Here is a 13,305-nt window from a genome sequence, read left to right as displayed (position 1 = left end):
TCCGCCACCTACCCAGACCCCTGAAGCACGCAGAAATTACCGCTCTCCTAAAAAACAAAAAAAAAATAAGCTGACCTGGCGATCCTCTCTAACTACCGCCCCATCTCCCTCCTCCTGTTCCCCGCCAAGGTTGCAGAGAAATTAGTCAACACTCGCCTATCCCACTTCCTCAAAGCAACCAACACCCTTGACCCCTCACAATCTGGGTTCCTCAAGAACCACAGCACAGAAACCGCCCTCATCGCATGCACTGACGACATCAGGACCAAAGTCGACAAAGGCGAGACCGTCACACTCCTCCTCCTAGACCTCTCTGTAGCTTTTGACACAGTCTGCCACCACACACGCCTCCACAACATAGGAATCCGCCACAAAGCCTTAGACTGGCTCTTCTCCTTCCTCACCGACCGAACCCACAGAGTCCGCCTCCCACCCTTCCACTCCAACACTACCAAGATCACCTGCGGAGTCCCCCAAGGGTCCTCCCTCAGCCCCACACTCTTCAACATCTACATGATCCCCCTAGCCAACATTCTCCGAGCACACAGAATCACCATCCTCTCATATGCAGATGACACCCAACTCATCCTCTCCCTCACCCGCAACCCCACCACCGCCTAAACCAACCTACACGCTGCTGTCCTAGACACCGCCAACTGGATGACCACTAACCATCTGAACCTCAACTCAAACAAAACCGAAGTCATCATCTTCGGCCCCAACAAAACCACATGGGACGACTCCTGGTAGCCCACCGCCCTAGGCCACGCACGCAACCTCGGCATCATCCTCGACCCCTCCCTCTCCATGACAGCAAATCAATGCTCTAACCTCCTCCTGCTTCCACACACTCCGCACCCTAAAAAAAATCCTTCAAATGGATCCCCCCAGAAACCAGAAAGACAGTCACCCACGCACTCATCAGCTGCAGACTGGACTACGGCAACGCCCTCTACGCCGGCACCACACTCAAACTCAAACGCAAACTCCAAAGAATACAGAACACAGCTGCACGCCTCGTGCTTGGCCTCCCCGACACGAACTAATCTGACCACACCTCAAATCCCTACACTGGCTCCCCATAGACAAGAGAATCACATTCAAGATCCTCATCCACGCACACATCCCTCCACAACACCGGCCCAACCTACCTCAATGAAAGAGTAAACTTCCACACGCAACCTCCCCCGCATCCAGCACACCACCACAGGAGGTGGGTCTTTCTCCTACCTCACCCCCCAAAACCTGGAACTCCCTCCCCACCAACCTTCGCAAAACCAAAGACCTACTGGTCTTCAGAAAGAACCTCAAGACTTGGCTGTTCGACCAGTGACCCTCCCTTTTCCAAAATGTAAATGCAGCCATCACGTTTACTTCCTCGAAGTGCTAATTGGGAAGCTCTAGGAGGTCGTAGCTCGAACTTGGATTGCATTAAAGTCTTAAGATAGAGATTGGAGTTCTATATTTAGACATGGTCAAATGTTGTCTTTTAAAATTAATGTGAAAAATAACAAGCCCACCTTAGACACTTGGTTTGGCATTTTGGTATTTGAATGCCCCAACGGGCTCAAGGAAAAATTATACTGGAAGGCAAGAGACAAAGGCTTTTGATATGTATTGGTCAAAGTGTAAATTTGTGGAGGGGAGTGTAAGGGTGTCAGGGCACCAGTGAAGTCCATATGTGATGTGCCGGTGCCACTGATCAGTTCAGAGACTCTTGTTTCCTGATGTCTTGCTGCAACAGCTTGGCACCAAACATCAATGACGCTTTTAGATTAAAGTTTAAGGTATTTTGCTGCTGATTATTTCACAATGAAGGAACCTTGTGTTAAGAAAAACATTTTGGAAGAACCAGCTTTGAGAAAAAGATTTTCCTATTTGTTTTTTTTTTCAGATCACTATAACAAAAATAAAAATAACATTGAGTGCCGAGTAGTAAACAGGATAAAGGCTACTTGTAGGGATAAGATGTTTAGGCTCACTAGACACCCTGTATTTGGTGTTGTCGCAATTTGCCCCAGCAAATGTCTGTAAATGTAGCACATGTCCCGGTTTTCAAAGATGATAGTGTTCAGCCAAAATTGTGACAAATCTTTGTGTGAAGTTTTGAGCAGCGCTTATTAAAAACCTATTAAAAGGACACACATGGTTTCAAGTTACATTTAATTTTCTACTAATTACAATTACTTATTACACACACATTCATTTATTCGTACTTAGGTATCTAATAGTTACGTGTTTTCTGTGTTGGGCAGTGCTGTCTATTAAGCCATTCTCCACTACATTGGTACTGCAAAATTGCAGTCCCAATTGTTGGTCTGTGGCACGTCTTGGTCTTTGGTTTTTATAATCTGTTCACTCAAGTTATGGTAGGCTTTCGGTTCAGATTTGGGTTTCTGGCAAAATCGAGCATAACGATTGAGTACAGTGTTGGTGTGGGTTCCCGAAATGTACTTCCTCCTTAAAGGATGTACGTGGAGCATCTAAAAAATGTTTGCGCTGGACTATTGTCCATAATGACTTCATCAAGGTATTCTTTATTGTAACATGGATCTGTTCAATAGCATCCACTCCTGGCTATAGCCAAAACATCCATTCATCCTGTGTGGCATTTACAGGTTGGAGCCTCTGCATGGGTGTTGGCATGTTTTGGTGGAGTGTCCATGTAGGTAGCTGGAGTTTATCACGTGTATCAGTGCTTAGTCTCATGCATTCCTCAGTCTGGCATGTAAATGTAAGCACACACTTAAACTTTCTTTCCATCTCCCCGCAGTGTCAGTGTTCTGATTGGGGCCCCAAAAGCCAACACAAGCCAACCACAAGTGGTGGAGGGCGGAGCTGTGTACTACTGCCCTTGGAGTCGAAGCAGCAACAGCTGTGCGCCCATCCCATTTGACGCCACAGGTAAGTGAACATGCCCCCCTCGGGCTGGGTGTCGAGGCAGTAAAATGCTATCAGCCCATCCGCTTTATAAATAAACGCATTTTCGCTCTACTTTATTTATATTTTTTATTTACCTATCCGTTTCAGATCCGTATAGTTTTCTTTAAAAAAAAAAAAAAAATAGCAACTGCATCACATGCGCCTTTTGTACATCTTAGGCATTTTTGCCAATGAGGTACAGCATGAACAAATGGCTTTGGCAGGGCCAATAAGTCTCAAAAGCACGACACATTGGTTTGCCAATGCTCGTTTTCGTTTTTTTGTTAATCAGGTGATTTCTACCTCCCAGCCCCTGCTCTCCATATCCTCCATGCGGGGGTAGTGATATCAGTGGATGGTAAGTTGGTTTAGACCCTCCGCCTCTTAAATGGGAGTGGATGGGCGCCGTGAGTGCGTTGTGGGGTGTGGGATACTGTTCAGTAAGGGGAATGACATCGCGTACTAAGCATGTTCTGTGGAGAAGTAGTTAACTGGAGGAAAATTCTGTGACTTGAGCGCGCGGTTGTAAGATTGCTGCGTCAAATGAAGTTCTCTCTAAGGCGAAGCTAGCCCTTCATCCTCTGACCCTGAAAAAAAGATGCAGCTTTTAAAGTGTGGAACATTGGCTGGTACTTGTTACTTACAGTGCTGTGACCTGTCCAATCTGTAGGATCAAGTGCTATTAAAAACCTAATTGTAAAGATTCCTGCCCCTTTACTCCACGTGCAGAGAACGTTCTTCGAGACGGTGGGAAATCGGTGTAAAGGCGGCTGGGAGCAGCTTGGTCATTAAGGCGAATGTAACGGGGCTCGATGTGGGCTGTCGGATGGTGAAGGGATTGGGTGACAGCAGCTGTGGGGATGTTTTTGGTTCTCGGGGACGTGATTCTGATCGGTGAAGGCGGCTTCGGATGAAGTTGGCGGTGGACATGGATCGGAATGAAGGTGGATACGGGAGTTCAGACACAGATGTTGATGAAAATCGGCATGTGGGGAGCAGGCTTCGGTTTCTGTGAAGGTTGAAGCGGGTGTGACTTGTGGAAAAGAAGCAGATATGTGGATGCGGGTGCGAGAGTTTGTAGTTTGGGCAATGGATGTCAAAGTAAAAAAAAAAGTCTTATTTTTAGCTGTCTTCCTTCTGAAATTGCTTCTGCTGTAAAACAAGTATATGAATAGAATACATTTCCCCAGGGCTTTAAGTGGGCCGGTGCCTGCCGGTGCTCGGCACCGACAGGTCTAAAAAGCAGGTCTTGAGATGGGTCTCTATCGGGCTCTCTATTACTGCCCTCACCCTCGGGGTGGAATAAATAACTCTACAGCAGTGCCACCCTTCCCTGACATTGCATCTTCAAAGTGTCTCGTTTTTAACAACCATTGACAAATCCTATAGTCCCGGCCTGTTGTAGGTGTAATGTTACTTGTATTCTATATCTGGATGCAAACAGAAAGAAGCAGCAAAATACCAGTCGAGTGGCACACTATGCTAAGTAGACTTTTAACTTGCATGTTTTAAGCCACATCCTTAATTATGTAGGCTACGCCCCATTGTACGACACCCCCCTGTTTTTTCATCCCACTTAAAGCTCTGCATTCCCCCATTTCCCCCCACCCCCAAGTCTTCTACTCTACCGTTTTGAAAGGTAGGCATGTATGCTAACAAAATGTTGCTACTGTAAAAATCTCGCAGCTCTAAATGATGCATTATTTTTCCTTTTTAGAGAAGCTTAGAGAAGCTGGCAATGTGTTTTTTTGTTATATATATATTTTTTTATTTTTATTATTTGTATTTTTAGGTCGAGCGCAAGCGCTTTGACCTGTTGTAAGTATTGTGGGCTTTTAACCATGCCCATCACTTTCACTCGTTCGTGAGCTTGCCTTTCAAAAATCACTTGATGTCATTGGCAAAATGCGTTACGTTTATCCCACCTTGGGGGCGGTTTGGTTACCGCCTTGGCACCGACTCTGTTACCAGGATAATTGCACCATTGCCGATATACTTCAGTGTGTGCGAACTACTTTTTTCTGCGCTTCGTGACGCCATGGCGCTCAGTGATCAGCGCAAACTCAATCAGCAGTATAATTTTTACACTATAGGCGCTCCTATCTGCCGGGCTGGAGAGAGCCTACTGCGGATGTGTGTTTGGCCGGCCTAAGATGCACACTGAGGGGAGCGCACAGTGCACCCCCTCACTACTTGTCACTCCGGTGGCCCGCACCTTTAACAAACAAAATGATAATAAACAGTGTTTGTTATGGTTTCGTTTGTTAAAGGTTTTGAAGCTTCTGCTGCTGGTGGGGGAGGGAGGGGGGGTGGAGCCGCCCATGGACTTCAAGCTTCCAGTAGACAAAAGTACGTTCTCTCTCCAGAAAGTACATTAATCACCAGAGTTATTTTGACACTTTTCCATTATATGTACTCTGATCTGCTTACTACATGTTCTTTGCAGTGCACATATTCATTTTGGGACTTGTAGTTTTATTTTTATAACTGGATACAAGCTGCAAATACAAAGCAGAAACCTGACTAAATGAACTACAGCATTTGAGTCTATGAAACTTGAGCTGTGGGTGCGTCTATTTATAACCTCGAGGAGAGCTCACATTTGATTATACTGTACAGTGGTCAATATTTTCTAATATTTCAGTTCAAGACTGACTGAGGACCACTAATAATATGTGAGGTGGCTCTCCTCAAGCGTGTGAAAAATAATGGGCATTTTGATTGATTCCCCAGACTACAGTAAAGGGACAGTGATCCAGGAAGCACACATTCGTGGAGTACAATTATTTATTCATTGCCCTCGGGCAAAGTCGCCTGTACCAACTGCCAAATAAATATGTTTGCACTTGGGAGTAGTTTGTGTTTTAAGGGCCTTCTTCCAAACAATATTCTAGTAGGCCTAATAGCCCTTTAGTTAAATGTAGGGCCACTGGAATTACATGGCAGAAAGGCCCAAAATATGCAGCAGGGTTGACCAATTAATGTGGCAAAAAAAGTCCAGAGCTGAGCTGTGCCAAACTGATGACAGAGGTCTCTGTCAAACGGAGTCTGGCCTAGTCATCCTAGAGTTCAGTGGGCACTGATGCCTTACTGCGGTCAGGCTTTGGGCCAAGTCTCTCTGCCTATTAATTTGAACACTTTCCAGCTTCACCTTGGGTATGATTTGGCTAAATCGTCGTTATAATGCAATGAAATGTCATACATACGGTTGCATGAGTATAAACTGAGTTCCCATTCTGGCCAATAACCTACCATTATCGTTGCTGAGGTTGTTATTGACCTGCAGGAAATAGCAATATGCTGTTACTAAAAATATATATATTTTCCGTGTTTTTAAAAATACACAATTGAATGTGTTAGTGGAAAACACAAAGGAAGTGTTAAAGCCTCGTAAAGTAGTCAGAAATTGGTGCCAAAGCAAACATGGCCAGAATTTCCATGGTGAATGTGAGGGCCGGGCAACAAAACTGGACTATTTTATATGCCCAAAATGGTTGGCTCGGCAGATCAAGCCATTTCTGCTCCGCATCCTTTCTGATCAGTACATCTGTGTGCCTCCGAAGCTCTGTAAAACGGGTGAATATTTGTTCCTGGAAAATTGGAGACTCTTGCAGACACAAAGTCTTACTCATTAGGTGCGAATTTCGCACTGTAAGAACAAAAGTCCGAAGCTATATGTCACAGCTGCCCCTTACAATATTTCTGCTGTTCCCCTGTAACCACTTCTGTTCAGGTCTTTCCTACTATTTACTATAAAGACCAACACAAGAGTGTTCGCAATCAGCACTCTTTGCTGCTGCTAGCAGAGTAACAGAGGTGTCCTCTGCTTTTTCTACAAGGTTTAGCTTCCTAGCCTGGTTGTGGTTACACGGTCTGGTTGGTCGCAGGCCATACATTGAATATTGGAGGTAGAACTTTTTAGGTTTTGCCTGCATGTGCTATCTGTGACGGGCTGGCCTTTAGCTTGGGCAAGCTGGGCCCAGGGTGCCAACATTCTGAGGTGCATGGAGCTGTATGCATTAAGGCAATGCTAACAGCAGCTCCCTTCTCATCTTGCTCCAGCCTCGTCCTGGTCTCTGCCTGTTTGTTTCTTTTTGCTGTACCAGTTTAAAGTGGTTTTAGTCCTTCATTATTATACCGTGGGTGACGTTTTTAACACGCTTTTAGCCTCCTCCCTTCACCCTCTGACCCTTGTTGATACATACATCAACAAAACTGTCACCTGTGTGAGGCAGCTAAGCTATCTGTGATTTAGGTGAGTTAGTGGTAATCCTGGGATGTTTGTGTTCAGGGGACCAGTTGTTGCTCATCCAGGTACTGGCCAGTTAATACAAAAGTGACTCCCTGCTGCCTCATTTAATTGACTACCATCAGCAAGTGCGCCAAAAATCTCTGTCAGTGCCCAGCGCGCTATCCTACCAAAAGCCAGCTCTGATCAACGAAAGCTATTGTAGTAAAAAAAAAAAAAAGTTTAAAAATGGGCTCAGAACCAACCCATTACTTACCAATACTTACCATTGGTTGGCTTCCACTTAATTCTGGTTTCAATGCTTCTTACTGGAAAATCATCCTTCTTCCTGCTTGGCTGCCCATTTCCTCCTGTGGTCTTTTGTCTTCTGTCCATGCTGTGGAGCATTGACCCACCACAGCCAGTTTCAGTTTATTTGCAGCAATTGCCCTTCCACGGGCCGTGTGCTGTTCCAGATACTTTGGTTTAACTTCTGGCCATGCACACGTAGAGCGCATGACACTGTATCCCCCCCCACCCCTCTGCCGACGATTTACCCACCTGTCCGTTCCTCCAACCTCTTGCAGTCTGTTCCCTCACCCATTTACTCCCACCATCGATGTCTGTTTTGCCCCACTCAAAGCGCCAGCTGGTTTGCCCTCCCCCCTACTCTTCTGTCCATTTTACACCCAGCCTCCTCCCTCATGTTGCTCATCGCCCCTTGTACTGATGTGCAACAGGTCTAAAAAAAAAGACCAAACCAATGGATCTTGCATAGGCACAACCAATTTGCTTCGGTAATGCTCGTTTTCAATACCTCGTGAGGAGCGGGGTGCCATTCCCCATGTAAAACCACATGTTCTCCCAATAGCCATACTGCCAGTTTGTGTGTACCGTAGAGTTCAGGCCCTCCTCTGCGAGGATGCATGCCATGGTGCCCACCTGCATGGAGTTGTTGGCACCTCCCTGGAAGAGAATCCGCAAGCTGCCTCCTCTAACAGAGAACAAGCAAGATTACATTTCTTATACTTAAACGTAGGTAAAGGAGAACCTGAGCCTGCACCAAGGACCAGATTACCAGCCCTTTAGAGACCAAAAGGCTTTCCCACGAATTAGAAAAGCTAACCAAATTGGTCTACTAACCAAGACTACCACAAAGTCAAGATATCGAATTGAGTCTGTAATCCACTTGTGTGCTGCTAGACTGTGTGATGTTTTCTGTCAGCTTCTCATGGGCCTCTTCGGTGAAGCATCGAGGGCCCTCTATGAGCAACTTTCATATACCGTTTTGAGCATTAAGGCCCCTGCCTATTTAAACAAGCTATGGCGCTGCAAAAACCGATGTGACCCACAAACACAAGGGAAAATGGACCAGATGTGACCACAGTTGACAGTCTTCTGTTTATGCTTGGCTGGAAGGGTTCCAAGCCAAGGGTGCATAGAGGAGTCGAAGATCGAAAAAGCCTCCCTTAAACTGGTCCTAGATATTCCTGTATGGTGCTCTGGGCACCTCTGTGCCGCAGAACAACTCCACACCCAGTGGAGGGAGGTAAGCTATTTCTTGGTTTTGTAATCGGGGCTCATACCTCTTACTGAGTTCCCAGAACTTGGAATCCCCGTCTACTACTTCTTTCTATAACTCTTTTGAAACTAATGCTACTTTTCTTGATACCGTGCTCATCTGTCGCTACACTAAAAGTTAACATTTTTGCAATGCACATGTAACTCAGGTTTATTTTTTTGGAGCAATTGGTTTCAGATTCTGGCCAGGGCTTGTCTTTATAGTTAGTAGCTGCTGTCTTATTTTTTACTGTTATGCTGTACCATACACCAGCGTTCATAACCTTCCCAATGAGTTGCCCTAGACTGCATGCCTACCCTGGAGTGTTAAGGGCAGGGGCGTAACACAGGTCCCTGCAAAGCAAGCCCCTGCCAACCATGCGGTGCATGGGGGCCTTCAGCATTTGAAGGGCCACTCAGACCTTCAGGGGGGCCCTATTCAGCCCAAGGCAAATCGATATCTGTGCTGTGTGGGTCACCCTTTTACATTCTGCAGGGGCGAGTGGCATTGTTTTGCGTTACTTCACTGGCTAAGATAACTACAAAGTACTGCCTACATTTTGCACCCCGTACCTAAAATGCTAGTCCAGGGGGCGAAAATACAGGATAGCATTTTAATCTGGCAGTGACACTTTCAAGTAACATACCCTGCAAAAATGCCCAATGTACTGTTTGCCTCGTGAACAGTCTCTGTAAACTACATCAAAGTCAATGGTGCAACAATGTTCACTACTCACTATGTTGACCCCTTAAAACGTAATTTTTTTCAGCCTTCAAATATGAAACTGTCGGCCCTATCAAATGGTATAATGTCGCGTGACACATTGTCATTCTGTATGCGGGCTGATTGTCACGGACAGAATAACATTGGGCTCTTCTCAGCATGTGGTGTGCCGCCTTCTTCCCCGACCTAGGGCAGGACATTATGCTTTTATCCAGTGGCGTAAACCAGCGCACTAGGGGTCAAGCTCTGGGGTTGGGAGTTGCATTTTTAAATATTTTGCATATAATGCAGAGTTCCACGTGTGCCAGCATTTTATAGTTGATAATAGCAAGGTCAGATTAACTTTGGTGATTAAATGAATGTGTCTGTTAGAGAGATCTGAGCTTTGCCTAGTCCCAGATTTAACTCAAAGTAGGGCAGTGAGATAATGTGTCTGCTGCAAAGCACAAGGTGTAACATGCAAATCAAACATTTTTTTTTTTTAAATGTAGCTAGCTCAGTGGATTACTGCTGTTGTCACAAAACTTCATGGTTTTTTGATTGAAGTTGTTTACTCACAATCTTTCATTATTCTAATGTTGTTAGTGCAAACAACCCCAACCACTAGGTTATGTTTTAAATCCTGACTTTGTATTTCTTCAGACAAGACACTCTTGGCAATATAATGCATACCGTATGGATGACATGTAACCTCTGCACCTTGTAGCCCTCATTATCCTAAATATCAGTTCTTATACATTGAATTAGACACTTATAAGAGCCATTGTCTCTGGATAATGTGTGTGTGATGTAACACACTTCAACACCCTATCCTTTTTAACTTGGGATGAGTAGTGCTACAAAAATTAAATACATGAAAGGGTCTACATGGAGAAGAGGGGCACCATTAAAGGGTGATGTTAAGGAAATCTGTGGAGGCGATAGTCTTTTTTTGGGGGAGGGTAGGGAGGAGACGGTCAACAAAGATAGTCATGCTGGCACCCACCTGCACTAAAACTAGCTTTGTCAGGGGTGTGGCAAGAGGTGGGCGGGCAGGCAAATGAAAGCTAGACCCAGCCTCTGGCCTGAAGCCTGGCTCTCGCTCAGCTCTAGGTCCCATTTGAACCTCAAGCCAGTAACAACCCTATGAGAAGCCAAGCTATCACAAGGCTTCACGCACATATGGGTAAAAACTGTTCATTAAAATCCGAGGTAAAATGGAGAGACAAATGGATACCCATTTATTGGCTAATTTAGACAAACAAACTGCAAAACCATGGCTTCCCCTTTAACCTAACTTTGAGATTTTACACAAATTTTATATATATATATAATTATTATTAATATTATATATATATTTTTTGCAATCCATCTTTTTCTTCTCTTTTGCATGGGACAGCACGGTCAAACACTAAGGTTTTTGTACAGCTGCTTTTCTGAACTTATCCGGTTTGGTTTAATAGACTATAATTAGGGCCACTGGAATTATGCAGCAGGGGAGGGCCAGATTACATTATGCAGCAGGGTTGACTAAATTATGTGGCAAGACCAGGCAAATTATGTGCATTAAGAATGCACATTTCAGCATGGTATTACTTCATTATATTGCTTTTTTTTTTCATGTGATAGCAATCTCTAGGTATATGTTGCACCTCATTTGTACCAGTTTAACACCTAAATGTCTCAATAAATAAATGTCTCAATAAGCAACAGAACGGTGATCAGTTATTCCTTGCAAAGGGCCTTCCAGTACACAGAAACATGTTATGCGATTATGCAGCAGATGATGTATTACGTGGAAAATGCAGCAAATTCATAAATATGCGAAAAAACACTGTGGCCTCACAATCCCATAATTCCAGTGGCACTGGCTGTAATGTTGCTTTCTGTAACAATCTGGGCCACATACGGCGTTCACATGGTAACTGTCTTGCCTCTTAGTTGCACTAATGCAACTGTCGTCAGACAGGGATGGGAGCAGTAATGGTTTCAAATTTATATGTAAAAACTGTCATTTTCAATAAGTATTTCTCTGTGCAGTGCTATAACGCGATGTTTTCATTTGAAGCTTCCACATGTTAAAGTAATAATTCTTTCTGAATTACAAAGAGATCTTATATTTTATGTGATCTTTGTTATACGATTTACATTGCAAAGAATTCTAGGGCTTGGTGTGTGCAGGGGCTCTAAGAGCCAAAGCTCTGGTTCGGGTTGCCTCCTTTCATCAATCAAACACTTTTTGAGAAGTGCTGCTACTCACCCATGAGGGTCTCAAGGCGCTGGGGGTGGGAATGGGCCTCATCTGAAGATCCCCGTCTTGAGGTTCTTCCTGAAGATGGTGAGCAATGGGCTTGTCTGAGGTGCAGGGAGAGGTTGTTCCAGCTCTTTGTTGCGATGTAGGTGAAGGCTTGTCTCCCGGCAGTGGTTTTGCGAATGCGAGGGATGGTGGCTAGGGCCATCTGGGTGCAGCGGAGGGATCTGGCAGAGGTGTGGAAGGAGATGCAATGGTTCAGGTAGAATGGTCCTGCGTTGTGTATGGCCTTGTACGTATGGGTGAGTAGCTTGAAGGTTATTTGTTTCTCGACAGGGAGCCAGTGGAGGGTTCTCAGGTTTTTGGCGATATTTTCTCAGCGTGGGAGGTCCAGGATGAGTCTGGCGGTGGCGTTCTGGATGAGTTGTAGTTTTTTTGATCTTTCTAGTCCAGGTGCCGACGTAGAGGGCGTTGCCGTAGTCGAGCTTGCTTGTGACTAAGGCGTGGGTGATTGTCCTGCGGCAATTTGCTAGGATCCATCTGAAGGTCTTCCAAAGTTTGCGGAGTGTGTTCCTGCAGGAGGAGGCGACTGAGTTTACCTTGCAGGTCATAGATAGAGAGGAGTCTAGGATGATGCTTAGGTTGCAGGTGTGTAGAGTCAGTGCAGGGGGGGTTGCTGAGGGATGTGGGCCACCAGGAGTCCCAAGCTGAGGTGGCGTTTCCAAAGATGAGGAGATCAGTCTTGTTGGAGTTGAGCTTGAGGCAGTTTTCTCTCATCCAGGTGGCGACAGCTTCTATTCCTGAGTGGAAGTTCCTTTTGGCAGTGTCCAGGTCTTCGGTGAGGGAAATGATGATGAGTTGTATGTCATCGGCATATGACACCATGTTCAAACCGTGGCTTCTGACGATGGCTGCGAGAGTGCAATGTATACGTTGAACAGTGTCGGACTCGGTGAAGATCCTTGGGGGACTCCGCAGTAGACTCCTGTGGGTTTGGATGTGTAGGGTGGGAGTCTGACCCTCTGAGTCCTCCCGGAGTGAATCCATTCCAGAGCTGTTCTGTGGATTCCAATGTCGTGGAGTCTGGTAAGTAGAGTGCTGTGGGAGACCGTGTTGAAGGCTGCTGAGAAGTCGGAGTATGAGCGCTGCGGCCGTGGTCTGAGTAATTGGATCTGGTCGGTGGCTGCCAGGAGGGCTGTCTCTGTGCTGTGGTGCTGCGTAACGCGGACTGAGAGCTGTCCATGGAGTTGTTGGCCTCAATTAAATTCCATAGTCCTGCGTTGATTGCTTTCTCCAGTACTTTAGCAGGGTAGGGTAGCAGTGAGATGGGCCCGAAATTCTTACGTTCTGATGGGTCGGCTGAGGGTTTCTTCAGGAAAGGGCGTGTTTCCTGTCCTCTGGGAAGGTGCCAGTGTTGATGGGACAGTTTATTGTGTTTCGGAGCTTGGGGCGATGGATGTGCTGGCTCTGATGTATATGTGGAGTGGGCAGGGGCCAGTGGGGGCTCCGGAGTGGGTGCTGTTCATGATGCTGACTGTTTCCTCTGTGGTGAGCGTAGACCAGCTGTGGATGGTCTGGGTGGGTTCTGGTGGGTAGGTCGGCTGCAAGTTCTGGTGCCAGGGTTTTCCAGGAGGAAGCTGT

The 13,305-nt window shown here is 45.8% G+C and overlaps 1 protein-coding gene across 2 annotated transcripts in view; it reads left to right on the top strand.

Annotated features, from left to right (window-relative positions):
* Positions 1–13,305, top strand: part of ITGA5 (integrin subunit alpha 5) — a 346,712-nt gene that overhangs the window by 73,031 nt on the left and 260,376 nt on the right. For both annotated transcript variants that reach the window (XM_069231024.1, XM_069231023.1), the window contains exon 2: positions 2,774–2,904. In XM_069231024.1, coding sequence (XP_069087125.1) covers positions 2,774–2,904 — 131 coding nt within the window. The remainder of the gene's footprint in view (positions 1–2,773; positions 2,905–13,305) is intronic.

Source organism: Pleurodeles waltl, chromosome 4_2 (assembly GCF_031143425.1).
Source record: "Pleurodeles waltl isolate 20211129_DDA chromosome 4_2, aPleWal1.hap1.20221129, whole genome shotgun sequence".
NCBI lineage: Eukaryota > Metazoa > Chordata > Amphibia > Caudata > Salamandridae > Pleurodeles > Pleurodeles waltl.
This window is presented reverse-complemented; position numbering and strand designations above follow the sequence as displayed.